Source organism: Melitaea cinxia, chromosome Z (genome assembly GCF_905220565.1).
Source record: "Melitaea cinxia chromosome Z, ilMelCinx1.1, whole genome shotgun sequence".
Classification (NCBI taxonomy): Eukaryota; Metazoa; Arthropoda; class Insecta; order Lepidoptera; family Nymphalidae; genus Melitaea; species Melitaea cinxia.
This window is the reverse complement of record NC_059424.1, coordinates 7,291,842-7,310,105: the sequence shown is the minus strand read 5'-3', so window position 1 is coordinate 7,310,105 and position 18,264 is coordinate 7,291,842. Positions and strand designations below refer to the sequence as shown.

The window sequence follows — 18,264 nt, the reverse complement described above, 5'->3', positions numbered from 1 at the left end:
TGTACATACAATAAATATATTAAAATAATATCTTATATATAAAATTCTATTGTCACAATGTTAGTTGAAATACTCCTACGAAACGGCTAGACCGATTTTTATGAAATTTTGTATGCATATCGAGTAGGTCTGAGAATCGGCCAACATCTATTTTTCATAGCCCTATAAGATATAAGGGAGGATTTATAAATATATATATCAAAATGTGTACTTAAATAGATTTTTTTGTATATATATAATTAATATGCATCTACGAGCTTTTGAAACCCATGTCCTTTTTTCCACCGTCGTTGTGAGTCCACCGACCGGAATTGATTATTCACCTGGACTTAAGCCTCCTTCTCCATGGAGGAGAATGGTCAGGCTCCTTCCGTCTCGTTGCTCCACTGCGGGTTGGTATAAATTCCCTAACATGAGTAGATCGCTATCAGGTGTCTATGATAATAACTGGGACGTCGATCCAGAAGAGAACGTGAAGCTGTCGAACTTAACGCGTTCTACGAGGCGTGGTCGGGATTTTAATTTATTAAATTAAATTCACGCGTACGTGTATTGTCACAGTGATTTTGCCGCCATTAAAATCTAACCAATGAGAGCGCAGCTGCGCGCATGCGCGCGATGTTATAATGAGATTTTACGATATCGATGTGGATATTATATCATCATGTGAAATTGCTTAAATTGAGTGTTTTGTTGTCTGCGCTATAACAGTAGTAATTATAAGTCAAGTATTGGAAACATAAGTAAAATGTTACAACATTAGTGTAGGTAAACTCTATTATTTTAATCGCAATTCAATGGGGCATTTTGAAATTGTTTATTTACTACTTTGATACAAACTCTAAAACTTATAATAGATGTTGGCATATAAAGTAAATTTTCTTTCTGTAAATATTTGCTAATTTTAATGAAATAATATAAACTATCGGACACTAATAATTAATTTTTAAAGTAATCTGCTTTAATGGCTTTGTTACAAAATTTATGAAAAATTGATTATTTTATTGGAAATAGAATGCTCGAGGCCCTACTGTTTCATTAATCATTTGTCGACGGTAAAGTTGTCCATATTGTTAATTGAAAGAGTTAAAACTACTTATTTAAATATTAAAAGGATCGTCGGAGGATAAAATTATTATTTTGATAAAAAAAAATCTATAAACTAAAAGTGAAAATAATGTTAAATCATCCAACATATTTAATTAAAATAAGAAAATAACTGCAATTATAGGTATCTAGATATTAGATAATCATTAAATTGATGTGTGAAATATATTCGAGCACATGAAACAATTAAATTAGCTATTAAGTTATTAATATAAGTATAGCTGTGTCAAACAGATAAAAGATATTTTCTTTCACCATCACTCTACTAAAAGCTTTGACAAATTAATAATTTTAGCCTACTAATCGCCAAGGCCTAAGTTAATCGGGAAGAACCGCTGCTTTAAACGAATAAATTAACTACCCCCACTAGGCGTGTCAGATGTACGACTGTATAAAGTAATTATTAATGCGTAAGCAGTTGTCTTACTTTAACGAAATAGAATATTCTTTAACCCATAGGAATAAATACCAGCTTTAGCCAACTTTAGCCTGAAACCATTTTTAAAACTTGCTAAACTAAATTTTCACACTAGATGGCGTTGTCGAATGTGTTGTATTAAACAGATTGCAAAAAAATTAATTTACGAAGGGCCTGTTTCACCAGTTGTGAATAACGCTATTTAACGGATGAAGATATGAGGTTTTTAAAGTATTATTCTTTTCCATCAAATTTCACTGTATTTATAAGACATTTCAATTCGCAAATATAAAACTAAAACTTGTAGTTTATTAATTGAAGTAACACATGTCATCATGCCGTATTCTACCTCGTGATGTTAGTCTAACCGTAGCTCATTTACAGGATCAACTTTATCCACAACTTGCGAAACTATTGTTATACGGAGATATGATTGCAATTTAATCAAAATTAGATTTATTGAAAATGTATGCAGAGCTGTAGTGCCTTGATAAAGAATATTTAAATAAACTCGTATTCGTGTTGCCATAACAAAAATAAATTAATAAGTTACATCAAGGTATGACAACGCGTTTGCAGTAACGTTACATCATAAAATAATATAACAATACCTGCACTAGCTAACAATCTTATTTTTGTATACTATTTCATTACAACAGTTGTTGTAAAAATTACTAACTGTGCCCCGCGGTTTCACACACGTTAACTTGCGATAAAAAGACTATAGCCTTCCTCAGTAAAAGGGCAAACACAAAAAGAATTTTTCAATTCGAACCAGTAAATCCTGAGATTAACGCGTTTAAACAAACAAACAGTTTTTATAATATTAGTATAGATCTATCGCGCCTATTGCAAACTATCAAAATGGTACCGATTAAAGGAGATTGACAGTTATATGGTTTACAAGTTTTTTTTTTTTTTACAATCCGAAATGTTTCAAATATTACGGAAATAAAGGACAAAAAAAACATAACCTCGATTACCTAAGAGAAATATTACTTCTACTATCTATCTATTGAAACACGCAGAACAAAAGATTTTTTTTTAAATAAAATAACATTTGTAGAAAATTATAATTTATTATTTCGATTAGAGCTAAAGTAAAAATATTAAAAATTGATAATGAGTATAAATGAGTATAAAAGTTTCGATAAAACAAGATATACAGACAAATCGAAACATTGGAATGTGTAGTGACTGCCGATTCTGTACACAAAGAAATTACCTAATGATATTTTTTAGTTATATTCAATGATTTACGTCCTGCGATGTCAACATTACCAAATCTTTGACAAGACAAACTATTATTGCTTTTATAATAATTAAAAAAGTATTTATTATATTGATAACGAAAAATTGACCACACATTTATTAAGCAAAAATGATTTCACTCAATCATCATAATTTGTAAAATAATCGCCATTGATGCTTTAAATTATCATCATTTTTAAATAGAAAACTAAAAAATACCACAGATATACAGGTCGGCAAAAATCACAGAGTTACAATAATCTTAGTATAATTAAAAAAAAAAATACACAATCACAACAGTAGAGAGCATAGCATTAGTTCATAAAAATATAATTGTCTTAAAAATAACAAAAATTCATCTTGTCCTTTAATTATTTTAAACAAAAAGATTAACTTTAGATATCTTCCAAATAATTTTAAAAAACGGCTTGTTATTACAAAAAAATTGACACTTAAATGATAAATGCAATATTTTGAGGCCCTGGGTCATTTATATACAAAAGATTCATTCAGAAAAAAAAAAATTAGGCGTATTTTTACTGACCCTACTTGGGCAATTTTCATTTTATCAGCTTACAGCTTGAAATTATATCGATGTTTTTAATTTACGACAAAAATCCGCTTTAAGTATCCTTAAACTTCACAAATTACCACAACCTACAAAAATTTCATTTTCATTTCGATAACAATGCATTACATGACATTGTAAATCTCTGTCGGCCTTTATTTTAAAATACATACGTAGCCTTATTTTTCCCCGGCCTATGGCCTCTGATTTTTTTATGCTAATTCAGCGTAATTTTAAAGATATTGTCAAATTTTTATGCATTATATCAATATGAACGAGCTATTAAACCCGTTTAGTTGCGTAATCTTGTTTTACATTATTTATATATAAATGATGTACACTCTCAGTCGTGAAATAAATGGCAGGGTAATTTTAAACCGCACCGAATGATGTTTTTTTTATCATATAATATAAAATTTATAAAACCTCAAAAACTTTTCACTCTCCATTAATATACGCCAACGCTATCACATTTGACACAGAAGCAGCCTTTACATTACGAGATTCCATCTCTTAAAGGGACGAAATTTATCACTGCCCATACACCACGTTAAAGCCACGACCTCGGCAAATACTGGCCAATTACAAATTGATTAATTATGTTAAAGTAAGAAGCAATACTCCATTTTAATTTATATATAACTAAATAAATTTACGTAAAAATATATTTATTTTTGAACTATAAATTGTAAAATTATATTATTAATATGGTAGTTATGGTCATTTAAATCTTGACACAAAATAAATTTAAAAAAATTAAGTACTTTTGAGTACTTATAGCTTATTCAGATCTTGTACTTTTTGTTAACTAAGAATAAAAATGGAATATTGCAGATCTTTTACAATTTCGTGTTTTCCAACATTATTTCGTTATTATGTTATTAGGTCTTGCCTTATCAAAATTAGATTCTAAAATGACAATTTTAATTTTTATATTATAACAAGATTCGTTATTATAATTCCGATAAAAAGCTCCTTTTTAATTATTACCCTGATATAGATACAGTAAAGGGACTAAAAACGATGTGGTTTGTTATATCTTAATACTATTTGATAATGTTACCAATAAGATGTAAATATAGAACCTACGACATACATACTTATTAAAAAATTATATGGCGAGAGACGACAAATTGACAGAAACCTAGAACTGTTATAATGTATTCCATACATTATGACGTACATTTGTAATTGAAACTCGTTCAAAGTATATCCGATGTAGTAAAACGCTATCGGATTGTTTATCATCAATAAGTATTAATTCTCGAATATGAATTATTAATTCATGTTATAAGCATTACAAATATACCTCATTACTTATATACTAAAACATACAATTAGTTTGTCATGGATATATAGTATATTGATTGACACATATTTTGAGCACTTATCACTATTTACTATTTTACAAATCATATCCGAAAATAACATTGAAAATAATAACAAAATGTAACTTCATATTATTAATTAAACACTGTTAGTGTCATTCGTCGTGTATTCAAAGTTTCATTTTAATTTGAGCGATGATATGACTAGTAAGGGTGAACAATAATGTTAAGTATAAACTCAAAACGTAACTTAATTTCAAAAATTATCTCCCAATAAATAATTCATATTGAGAATGAAAACTGAACGTTGCATAAATGCTTCTGTGAGAAATAAACTGACATTGATCATTACTATTACCTTTTCAATACTAAAAAAGATATCGACTTGGCCTTACAATTTGAGTATTTGTTTAACCGAAACGAGAACTTACAACAAACTAAATAATAGACGAGATTGTCTCTACTCCTAACCCTGAAGACTTAACGTTGAATCTCGTCTGAATTATATATGGAGGGGGTCGATAGCTGCACCCTTGGTCACATAACATAAGAGCATTGGTATAAAAAAAATTTGGTAAAAAATATCCCTATACACTCTAAAATAATAATACAGCTACCAAAATATGGAATGTGTCTTAATTAAGATTCGTAATAATCAAAAATAATCTCCTTGGATAAAGAATATAAAAAATTAAAATAACTTACTCTAAGAGTACTTATTTAAATAGAATATTAATATTTTATAAAATACTTACACCTCGTTAGGGTCGATTATGTAGACTTACAGCTAATGGAATGTAAAGAGAAACGATTCCTACGATTGAAAAGACATGTTAGTTTTATAACCCCTTAATATTAATGGTTAGAAATACCCAAACCACGATAATATAATTTCAAAATTTTTTTTTTGAAAAATTAAATTAAAGATGACTACTACATCTATCTAATTAATTTCTTATAATCTATATTTATCATCCGCTTAAATACAACGCGGGAACGATATACGTATTGTTTCATTATTAATTCATGTGTACGCACGTAAATATATCCTATTCTAAAAAGAGGTACTACACACACAGTCACAACGTTAACATTGAGCTCTCAGAGAAAATTTATCGTTAATATAAATGGAAATATAGTCGAATAATCGTGAAAGGCGGCACGTCATAAAATATGAAAGGTTCGAGCTAAACGATTGATATTTAGTTTATTCGAAAACGAGATTACATAGGGACGGCATAACACAAGTTTTTTTTATATATATTATTGTTATTAATGTTAAACTAATCAAATTATACCCACACAACTTCTTACGCCGCAATACAGTTACCTAATAGAATTTTCGTATTTAAAAATACCAAATAAACAAAGAGAGCTTATCATTACTACAATAAGTTCCGATTTCCGACTTTTCAAAACGATGGGATGAATCGCTAAAATTAAAGCTTCATTTTACGCTGGTAAATACACGCCTGGATTATTATTTTTACGAAAAAAAATATTACTCTTTTGTACCATTACAGCAAGAGATTATTTATAATAAATCGGAATATAATATCATGGTCATGTCTTGAAAATCTCGCCACATCTGTAGTACAACATTATCGTGTAAAAAATTACATAACTAAACAGTCATTTTAAACATGAGGTACATAAAAATTTCACTTAAACATACCTAGAACCCTTGCATTATAAAATAAAAAAATATATATACAGTGTTATCAAACTAAAAATAATTATTGTTCATTAAAAAAATGTTATTCTCTTCCAAAAAAAAAAAAAAAAACTATGTGATCCTAAAATAAAATCTTACAATTACTAAGTAAAGCATATATTTTATAAATGAATAATATACAATAATAGGGTATTTTGTACTGTAAGGTTATTTAAAATCTTGTCGTGAATCATGACAAATGGTTACTAAATAAACAAAATGATAATAAAATAAAAATGATATAATAAAAATATTTTTGTACATTTCAATTGGAATGGCAACATTGTTTATAGAGCTAGTCCTGACCGACCAAACTGCCTATTTAACCGAACTTGTACTAACATCTCAGCTGTATCACATTACAACAGAGATAAAAAACACAATGTAAATCCTTATCTGTGACTAAATAAGCAACTTTTATTTTTCAAACAAACCATGTAATCCTGTGATGTGACCGAAAGCGTATAAAAATAGTATGATTTGATCAACGTTTATTAAAAAAAAATTGAAAATTCTATTCAGATCACGGATGTGTCGAGATTCTAACTAAACTATTCATTGTAAAGCTGATTGAGACAACTATATCGATCGAGGCGGCATATAAACCGTAACTTAAAAACTATTACATTTTACAGGATGTGCACATATTAAAATTTTTATAATATATATATATATATATACATATATATATATATATATATATATATATATATATATACATATATATATGCATATATATATACATATATATATAATTCATTGGTATATTTATCCAAAAATTTTATACCATGAGTGTCTTATGACGATCTAAAAACTAAGTACGTCACGAAACACACACCCTGTAAATACATTACAATATAACCGTTGCAAGGTTCGCTATGTGCAATTTTATGTTTCAGTCTTTGGAACTTATGTGGTGGAATGTAGAAAATATACAATACTCAGCTCAACAGTACACACTGGTACGAAGCATGAATACATACGTCTAAATATAGAGAAATCTTATACTAAACGATTAAATATTATTAAGATTATGTATGTTACGTAGCCACTACTAATAGCTAATGTAGAAATTCAAGTTACACTTAGATAACTGAAAACAATGATGAAATAACTTGAAATTTTGATTGAATTCACCATTTCAACATATATAAAAATATAAATGTGACATATAAAAAAAAGTCTCGAAAAATCTAAAATTAACAGAACCAAATCAGCCTTTTATGCCCCACTGCTTGACATATGCCTCTTTCTCCATGTAGCGAGAGGATAATAATACAATAATAATAAATGATCGGATATGGAGAGAACAACCATTGTTCGATATATGAAACAGAAAAGGAATAGTTATAGAAGGTAGAAAATTTACTTCCTTGGTGGAGGATTATCAACACGTCCGAAAATAAGCGAATTCCAGCTATACTGTTGAGTGAATATAGCAACCAGAGTTATGGGGTCTACGAAGTCTTGGTCGTCCGTAGAATTCATTGCTAATCATACTGACTCCTGGTTCGCCTCCGACTTCGGCAGGATTGCTTCGGGAGCCAGCTTGACATCCTGTTGGGCCGGCTGGTAGCTATTCGCCTCCCCAGTAGGTGCCGATGCTGGATAACTGGAATATACAACAAACACCATACTATATCTATTTACATATAAACAAATATATATACACACAGACAATCACAATACACTCTTACAAATAAGTAATGAATTTCCAATAAATTTAATATTAATTTTTAAATGTAAATCGCACAAGCATATTTGCAACTAAAAATTGATACATAAAAAAAAAAATCTTACGCGCAGAGAATTTTCGCATCGAGATCATCCCAGACCATTACACCCATTTTTTAATAAAACTCAACGAACTTCCCTCCGATGTTTACAAAAACGAGCTTCTCGCACCACACAACGCGGGTACGGAATTTATAAAACGATAGAACTATTATGAATTTAATCTACACCGAATGTCAGTCAGGTAGTACAGAGATAAACTGATCGGCGCATTTCATCTGCGCGGATCAATAATTGCAACTGAAACATGATAGCTAAGATGCGGCGCGCCAGAAAAAGGTGATATAAACAATAACAATGGACATTCGGCCTTATGATATCGCACTAAGGTCGATTGTCCAGTGTCACAGTACAGTTAGGGTCCAGACGAAGCAGCCCCTAGCAACGAGTCAGGCTGCCTGGGTATGGGAACAAATCGGCGCAATATTCCCGCGCGGATCAATAAATGCATAATATGAAACATGTACAACTACAATACATCTATTTTTAAATTGTAGTAAGCACGTAAAGAGATATATTTTCCAGAATAAATTAAAACAACAGTAAAAAAAAATGTAACCGAATACATCGAGAATCCGAATGCAATAAAAAATAAAATAAAAATTGTATATTATATAATATACGACATAAGACAAAAAAGCCGAAATAAAAAATGCTTAAAAAAAATCACATCGCTAAGCCTTTGTATGTTGCATAATTAATGCAGTAAAATACACGACATACCGATTCTTTGTTCGAACAACGCCCTTTTTTACAGAGCTTGGCTGTGACACGTAAATCTTAGGCACCGAGATCTTAATGGGCGGATTTTTAGATGTACTGGCACCCTCGTTTTTACGGCACTTACGACTAAAATAGTTCAAATCGTTCAAAAAAATAGTAAAGGCATGAATGGTTTGCTGGGCTTTTTTTAATACAATAATTTTACAATCAACAAGTTAATCAAGTTTAAAATATAACTGCGCATCAGCTTGGATAGGTTATCATTTTTTTTACATAAATAATGAGCAGGATCTTTTACTGATTATTAGTTATGTACAAAATTGACTGAAGTATTCTGCCCACTTATATTTTAGGATACACAGAAAAAACATTTTAATATATTATTACATTCGCAGATAAGACAAATTAAGAATACTATATTATAAATGTTCGCAGTACTGTACTGTATTATATAAAATTAGAAAACTTACACTGACATTAAATATATTAATATAACTACTTTAAACGATGGTGTTCAAATAAATAATCGTAAAATCTTCTAAGTATCGAAAAATACCTTTAAGACCTAGGGATTCCTAGTTCTTATAGACCTGCCTTTTGATCGTAATATTTTTGTAGCAGACAAAATTATTCGCATCGCAACTTAATCATTTACTGTAGTTGTGTTTGTTTATAAAGAAAAAAAGTTATGTATTATAATATATCAAGTACTTACTTTTCTCCCTCCTTTAACTCCCCCTTTGTTTCATTACGCCATTTGTTCTCAACCATGTTTTTAACCCTGAAACCAATATAATATTAGTACAGCCTCGGGTATAATAAATAACAATAAGTAAAGTTATAATACACAATCCTGTGCCACTATTATCAATACACGTTTTGGAATTATCCTCTCAATAAGTACTCTTTAATAGTTACGAGCTGTGAAACATAGAAAGTCAGACCTCTTGTGATTATTACAGTGCCGAACCAAAAATTAAACAATACATTTTAAAAGAAAAATTAAAATAAACTTGAAAACGAAATATAAAATGTGCATTAAACTATTTAAATACTAAACATCTAGGTACTTACACGTGTCTCATCTGATCTCCTTGGGCACTTAGCTGGGCCAGATAGGCTGCTTGTTTGCGGTGATGATACATGTGAACCCGAAGACAGGATGGATTTCTCATACGCTTCTGACATATGTCACATTGTAGTGTACCCTCCCTCGTGTCATGTTTGTCTCGTATATGCACCTTTAGGTTGTAGCGATTCGCGAAAAATCGGTGGCAAGATGGACATTTAACCCCACCCGTTTTGCAGTTCCATCCTTCATATACAAAATTTAAGTTTCATATCAAAAATATAATAAAGAATTAAATGAAGTAGTATTTGATGCTCTTTCGCGAATCGTACATAGAAGAAAAAAATGATCACTTACCAGCCTCTTTGCCTGAATCTGGCAGCACCATAGTATGTAAAAAGTCATTGTCGAAGTCGATGATAGGTTCACTGTAAATTTGCATAGAGAACAAAATAAAACAAAATAAATAAATACTTCTAACAGGGAATATTGTAAAAATAAAAATTAACAAAATATTAACTAATTAAAAAAATAGTCGTGAAAAAGTGCAGAAAAAAAAATGGTTAAGCTATGGCTATTACATACGTTTTCACAATAAATTACTTCAACTTACCCATCTGAAGCATATTCAGTATTTTCGGCATGAGATGGAATGTCAGTTACTGGCCGAGGTTTCTTTTTGTTACTACTGTAACTATTTTTGTTTGATGTATTTTTTAGTAGTCTGTTGAAAGGCAAATAGTTCATTTTACAAAACAACTAGTATTTGAAAATATAATTCTTATGTCAATAGTACAAAACAATACCGTTTCAGAGGACTTCTGGCAGCCTCCTCTTTCGGTACAGTAGCAGAGATTGTTTCATGAGCAGTTTCAGCAGTGATTTCCTCACCAGGTGGGACCCACTCAGGCAAGCTGTCACTCACTGGTTCAGGCACACTTGGCTGAGTACTGGTGGAATCTTCTTCTATTACTGGAGGAGGTGATTCGCTTTTCTATTCAAAAAATTGACATTGATATTAAACAGAGACTTAACAAACTAAGAATAGTATCATGACTTGATGAATGAAAGGAATACCAAGTTATACTTCAGCCAAAAGAACTAGCTTATATGTTTTAAATGATAGAAGAAAACAGAAAAAAATAAACGTATGAATTCAAGTAAAGTAGAACCATGACAAGTGATGGGGGTGATTATTCAGCTCTACTGACCTCTCTACCACCAGTAAGACCTTTGACTTGCAACAGTTCAGCAGTGTGCAAGAAGCCAGAAAGCTCCTGTTGCCTTACATGAACCTCTCCTCTATACATAAATTGCAGAAGCTGCCTTAACTCATGATGTGCTACATCTTTAAGGATCACTATGGGATGTTCACAAGGATTCATCTACAAAAACAATAAACTAATAAGAAAAATAGTGCTAAGTACATAATTTCAACTATTTTTTATTGGTAAATAATATAAAATTGACTATACAATGGAAAGTAATAAATTTTTAATACAAAAGAATTAACAGTACAAAATAAACATTATTATTATTGTATTAGATTTATTGTTTTGATGCCTAATATGTAAAATATATTTGTATAATTGTTTGTATAATCAAACATGATATCACAAAAACAATAAATTGTTTACAATTTCAATGTTCTCTTATATTATCATTATTACAAATGTGAAACATGAAATTGTCAGCAAGATATGCTCAAATATGAAAAGCTATTAGAAATTTAAAAAAAAATCACTCATAAATATTGTCCTACGATCAAAAATAATGATATTTCAAATTAAAGATAATTTTAAAAAGCTATAATTATTACTAGCTCAATAGAACATATTTATAATACCAATCAAATGTTTAAGCATGAAGCATTAAATGAAATCAATTAAAAATATGATGTTCATTTGATACTGCAAAAGACAAACAGTTCAAGTATTGTATTGTTTATATACTGTTTATCACCATTTACTGCCTAAGTTAACAATGTAACTTAGCACACACATCAGCTAATTATATTATGTGCTTACAAGAGAAAACAAAATTATACATATAAACAAATCTTCCTACAGATATACATTTAGTTATAGATTACAAAACAAGTATATATTTATATGGAAAATGTCTGCCTTTTTAATATACAACTATATGTATATCTATGCAGATATTGAGGAAAATATTTGTGCTGACAAAGGCAATTTACTATGACTCATACCTTAAACAACTCCTTGAAGTATGGACTGCAGACGGATAAAATGAGCTTGTGAGCATGAACATACTGACCACCAGCCGCCAACGTCACATCTACTAGATCTTCGCCTTCCAGCAATGCTTGAAATGACTGGGATAAGTTCGAGTGGAAGTCATTCCACCGTAGTGAAAACTGCTCAGGCATCGCCATGGCCGCCTGAAAAATGTCACCCTCAAATCAGAACTGACGACGCCCGTATTCTGCGACCTAACTGTACACACAACTTTCAGTCGCACTACGCGTCTGCACAATGAAACTGGGCACTTACTGAAAATCAATCACGAATATAACTGCCTACGTATGCATCTAACTAAACATAGGTACTCTCCTTCAAACGAAAATACATGTTAACTATTAGTATTTGAAGTATTATTCTTCTTTCGTACGAAATAAATATGTATTCCTAACTGGCATGGCAATCAATACTCGGAAAAGTTCCGTATCAAAATGTCGCGTCTCGCTTGCTCTAACACTCTAACAGAACGTTGAACAATGATACAATGATACCTTTTTTGACTTGTAAACCCTTTGTTCTAAGTAACTTATTTTAATGTATAATAATTTAAAATTTAATTATGTAATTTTATATTGATTTAAAATTAAAGTTGAACCAATTTCTTATTATAAATATTATGTATAGCATAAACAAATGATTATCTGGCGTAATAATTTTTGTTGCTGTAAACATTTAATGATAAGTCAACCACATCTTTCAAACGTTGTCATATGTCAATGTCAATATGTGATTAAGTATTAAGTGATGAATGCTGTCGTGTATGCCGATTGATCAAGGTTTTTTTTATTATTTATGTTTAATGACGAAAAAATTTAATTGACCATGAAAACGAAGTGTTCGTGAGTAAAACGACCCCTCTTCTACTAGTCACGTCATTCGTGTATAGTTGGAAACTAGCCATGTCGTTTAAATAAAAATAAAATATACTATTGAAGTAAAATTACTGAAACAATGTCGGGATATAATGCACAGGAAGAAGCAGAAGCCGATAGAGTTCTAATGGTGAAAAAGATATTGAGTGCTGCATTTTATGCATTAGCTTCGTTTATGATAACGGTAGTGAATAAGACAGTATTAACATCTTATGCATTTCCTTCCTACCAAGTGTTAGGCTTAGGTCAAATGTTGGCAACGATATTGGTGTTATGGTTCAGCCGGTACATGAAAATGCTTCAGTTTCCACCATTAGATAGTAGTGTTGCACGACGTATTTGGCCACTACCACTAATCTATATGGGAAATATGGCTACAGGATTAGGGGGCACGAAGGAACTCAGCCTTCCTATGTTCACAGCATTGAGACGTTTTAGTATTCTTATGACAATGATTGGTGAAAGATTTGTTCTTGGAATTAGAGCATCTTGGCCTGTTCAGGCTAGTGTACTAGCAATGGTTGGAGGAGCACTCCTTGCAGCTGCTGATGATGTCACGTTCTCCTGGACTGGCTACACTTTAGTGCTACTAAATGATGGATTTACAGCCGCAAATGGTGTTTACATGAAAAAGAAATTAGATTCGAAGGAGCTTGGCAAGTATGGACTGATGTTTTATAATGCTCTGTTTATGATTGTACCAGCTACCATAGTTGCTTGGTGTACAGGTGATCTAGAAAGTTCAGCAGCTTATCCTCATTGGTCAGATATGTTGTTCTTAGCTCAATTCCTAATGTCATGTGTTATGGGTTTTGTGTTATCTTACAGTGTAATGTTGTGTACTCAATACAATAGTGCCTTAACTACGACCATTATTGGTTGCTTAAAAAATATATTGGTAACTTATTTAGGTATGATAATAGGTGGAGATTATGTATATTCATGGCTAAACTTTGTCGGCTTGAATATAAGTGTACTGGCCAGCTTGGGTTATACCTATGTCACATTTAAGCGTAAACCAGCCAATTATATCTTACTGAATGAACAAAGCAATAAAATTGATACTGTATAGTGATGTGTTAAAAGAGAAACAACCTGTTACTCTACATATATTGTATAGTATTAAAGGTTGCTGCCAAAGATGTTTAATAATACAAGTTATTGTCGTAATATCCGAACAAATAATAGCTCAATAGAAATAATGAGCGTACTGTATAAATATTTGGCATAGCATTTAATAGGATAACGTAATAAAATTATGTTCATAAAACAGTGATATTGAAACATTTAAACAAGTTTCTATTGAAATAACACTATACTAAGTGATTTTGATTATAATATTTAAAGCAATTGTGTATTGAAGATGAGCAATAAGATTAGCTCCAGGAAATGTATCAGATAAGAAGGTAAAAATAGTGGGCAATATACTTTAGATTAAATAAAAATAGAAATAATATTTAAGACATTCTTTTTATTTTAAAAAGTACTAGAAATCATTTTACAAACAAATGTTTACAAGAGTTAAACAAAAAACGATAATAAAAAGCAATTTTTAAACTGTAATACACTAGCAAAATAGCTTATGTGAACAGCTATACTCGTATATGTTTAGAATTTTTTTTTTTTTTAATATTGTAAAAATAATTCTAAAATATAGTTGTTTATGTATAATAATGATATTGTTATGGATACAGATTTATGTGCCTATTAGTATTGTAGACGTCATTTAACCTATTAATTTAAATTTTCTATATAGGTAATTCCTTATAAAACTTGTTTACTATATTCCTATTCTTTACTAAACAGTTATTCATAGTTTTTTTTTTTTTTTTTTTTTTTTTTATAGTTGAGGCCTAACATAATAGAAGGCTAATAACTTGAAAAATCTGATCTATGTTTATCATTTTTATCTTGTAACTAATTTATTGGATAAGTAAAAAAAATATGTAAAAGTGTTCACTTAATGTAATGTGACTTAGGCTTAAGTATTTTGAATTTTACTATAAGAAAAATTTTTATGAACACAGAAATTCAGGTACAAATGATTTTGTATTTTTAATCAATAAAATTGTACTTTCTCATTTCATATTTATCTTTAGATATAGATATTTTTTGTATGGTAAAATCTAATTTTCTGCATAAATACAATGTGTTGTAAAATTATTGTAAGATTCTGTAACTTGCATCTTGGTACTTGGTACTTATTTATTATTTTATATCGGGAATTATGTGCAGAAGTCACAGTTATAGTAGTATTTTCAAAACTTTTTATCTTAATATGAAATTAATTATTAATAGTATTATACTAAATTATAAAAAGCAATAAATATTACATAATTTTTCTTGACTTGATCTGGCCATAATTGTTTTATTGCTAAAAATTTCTTAATTCCAGAAATAAAATAACTTACAAAATGTAATAAAATTGTAGTAAGAATACTGTACATAAATATATTTTTTTTAACAAGGCGTAATTATGCTACCGAGGTGAAAACAATATTTTTAACTTACTTTGAAAGTTTGAATTAAAAATTGTTTCATATCATCATAAAATTATTACTGACTTGGTTATAATTCTGTGCTTTCCTGTGACAGGTGTTACAAGTTGAAAATCATCATTGTAGAGTATTGCAAAAAGAAGATTTCAAAAATTCTCGTCGTGAACGAAGTGGGCTAGGTTTTACTGATCTCTTCTTTTGTAAAGTGAAATATTCTCTTTTAATTTACATTTTAGTATTTTGGTTAATATTTAATTTTTAAAGTACCTTATTTACAAAAAATATTTTAATTTTTACAGTTATTAAGTGCTTAAATTTGTGATAAATGATTTGAACAGTTAAATTACTTTACCTGAATTTTACCAAGTTTTACGTTCTATGGGATATATACATTTATTATGTAACTATATCGGCGAACAAAAAATTTGGCTCACCTGATAGTAAGCGATTACCGTAGCTTATAGACGTCTGTAACACCAGAAGCATCACAAGCGCGTCGACGACCGTAATGCCCAATTTCGTCCAGGAGATCTGGTCCTTACTCACCAACAGGAACACAAAACAGCTTAAAAACAGTATTATTTAGCTGTGATCTTTTGTAAGGTCGAGGTACTACCCCATGCTCCATATTTTTAATTTACTACTACGCCATACCTCACCTCAGTTAAAATATAAACTCTAGATACAACAGTATTCACAAAAAATGTACTAAAAATTGAATGTAAATTTAATACAATCGCACTTAAATCATAAAGAACGAAAAATGATGTCTAATACTTATGGTTATTGATTACTCACATGGGGGTACAACTTGATAAATATCGATATTCACGAATTTATTAACACAGTTATTAATCACTATTATCACTTCTTTAAAAAAAATATTACCGTATTCCGTAACTATAACAGAAAATATCGTTATTTTTTTTTCTGATAATCGCATTCGCATTCAGCTTGTAACATCTCACTGCTGGGGATAGGCCTCTTTCTCCATGTGGGAGAACGATTCGCTGCTCCACTGTGGGTTGGCGGTTTTTCCCTTTTCTTAAAATCACAAAAAGGCTATAACTTAACTTTTATCACTTATAACTGAAAGCACAAAATTACTATTTAAAAAATTATTTCAGATTAAGTATTCTATTGTAACTTATATACATATAGTTATTTTTAAAATTAAAAAAAAAAATATTAAATATTTCTTATTCTTATACTATTATAGTTGACTATAAATTATAGATTTAATTTCTCTTTAAGTCAAATAACCTATATTTGTATATTATATTGAATTTAGTAGAAATAAAAAAAATCATATCATATATGAAAATTTCCTCAAGCTAACTTATAATCCTTCTTTCATATGTTACAAGAAATGCTAGTGCATGATCTAAAAACTATTACAAAGTTTTAATCGCGTCTTTTGGTGGATGATTATGAAATGGTGAAATTACGTGCCCGACGAATTTTGTATTGGGCACGTCGTCTAACGCTCATAATTCGACTGCACTTGACTTTTGAGGGAAAAAAATATTTCCATGTAAATGCGAGTACGATTTTCTAAAAATATTTTCAGACCGTTGCTTGTGATAAGTTTTAAGCTTTTAACTTCAACTCCCATAAATATTACTTAGCGACTCTGACCGACTGACTATATCTTTTTCAAAGTAGCATATTAATTTTTTCCCTTGTGCCTAAAACTTGTTAAAATTTAATTATTTGCTTATTGCTATGAGGTATTCTAATTATTTGAAATTTTAAAGGTTTCATCGGAAATGATCCTCAAGTACTACGATTAAATTTCGAATTCTCTGCTTTATAATATTAATGAGAAGAAAATCAGGCAACAATGTTTTTTACAGCTCGAAAAATATTCGAAACCCCCTAAAGAACGTCTAATAATATCGTCGTCATGAGCGTATCTTCTAATCTTCAAAATGTGTTTCTCAATAACAATGTTATAAAGAACTTAATAGTTATCGCCTTTATTATCTCCATAGGCCTTTAAAAAACATACGTTGTTTAAAAGATCTGGTCGAATTCCTACACCCAATGTTAGTAAGGATTGTTCTTAAATGTCTATTCATTTAATTTAATCAATAATAAATAGTTTGGTTACGTTAATTAATTTTCTACCTACGTGACACACACGAACATACGTGACCGAATTTGATTAATCTCGACTTCACGTCTCTATATTTTTTTTGTTTTACCAACTTTACTTTCAGTAAAGAGATCACTAAAACGAATGTGTAGTATAGATAATAAATTTACGAATAAAATATTAGTAAACAAAAATATTCAATAATATTTAATAGGTTATTTCTTTTAATTTATATATCAAACTATTTATGTCTCTTGACTATAGAAAGTTTTATTAAAGTTAATAATAATATAGTACCTAAAATCTCTTAATGAGAAATAAGATACATAGGTATCTGATATTAAACTTAACATAACTATGATAAATATGATATAACTATATCATACATCTAATCAATACTAACACAACTCAGCGGCAAAGTCTTTTATGTTAAAAATAAAAATGGTGTTTGTAACTATATCTTTAATTACAATATAAGTACATTAATAGAAAAAATCCTACCACGACCAAGGTTGCTGTAAAGTATCCGAAACGTTTAATTAAAAAACCTTATAAACTGC

The 18,264-nt window shown here is 29.7% G+C and overlaps 2 protein-coding genes across 2 annotated transcripts; one reads left to right on the top strand and one right to left on the bottom strand.

Moving 5' to 3' along the window:
• Positions 1–7,880: 7,880 nt before the first annotated feature.
• On the bottom strand, positions 7,881–12,707 carry LOC123668547 (protein abrupt-like). The gene is made up of 10 exons (XM_045602280.1): positions 12,489–12,707; positions 12,185–12,376; positions 11,184–11,357; positions 10,779–10,966; positions 10,586–10,696; positions 10,330–10,400; positions 9,978–10,218; positions 9,619–9,684; positions 8,904–9,029; positions 7,881–7,998 (listed from the first exon to the last, which is right to left on the bottom strand). Exons 2-10 carry the CDS (start codon positions 12,368–12,370, stop codon positions 7,881–7,883), a joined length of 1,281 nt encoding a protein of 426 aa, XP_045458236.1. The 5' UTR covers positions 12,371–12,376; positions 12,489–12,707.
• Positions 12,708–12,966: 259 nt separating this feature from the next.
• LOC123669030 (UDP-sugar transporter UST74c) lies at positions 12,967–14,180 on the top strand. The gene has a single exon (XM_045602698.1). The coding sequence runs from the start codon at positions 13,188–13,190 to the stop codon at positions 14,178–14,180; it is 993 nt and encodes a 330-aa protein (XP_045458654.1). The 5' UTR covers positions 12,967–13,187.
• The last annotated feature ends 4,084 nt before the right edge of the window (positions 14,181–18,264 follow it).

Bases quoted from the DNA above. Each gene is read 5' to 3' on its own strand.
- LOC123668547 (XM_045602280.1), bottom strand. From the start codon at position 12,370: ATGGCGATGCCTGAGCAGTTTTCACTACGGTGGAATGACTTCCACTCG. The intron at 9,030-9,618 runs GTAAGTACTTGA...GAACTATTTTAG, and splicing joins GAGTTAAAGGAGGGAGAAAA to TCGTAAGTGCCGTAAAAACG. The intron at 7,999-8,903 runs GTATGTCGTGTA...TGTATATTCCAG, and splicing joins GTTGTTCGAACAAAGAATCG to TTATCCAGCATCGGCACCTA.
- LOC123669030 (XM_045602698.1), top strand. From the start codon at position 13,188: ATGTCGGGATATAATGCACAGGAAGAAGCAGAAGCCGATAGAGTTCTA.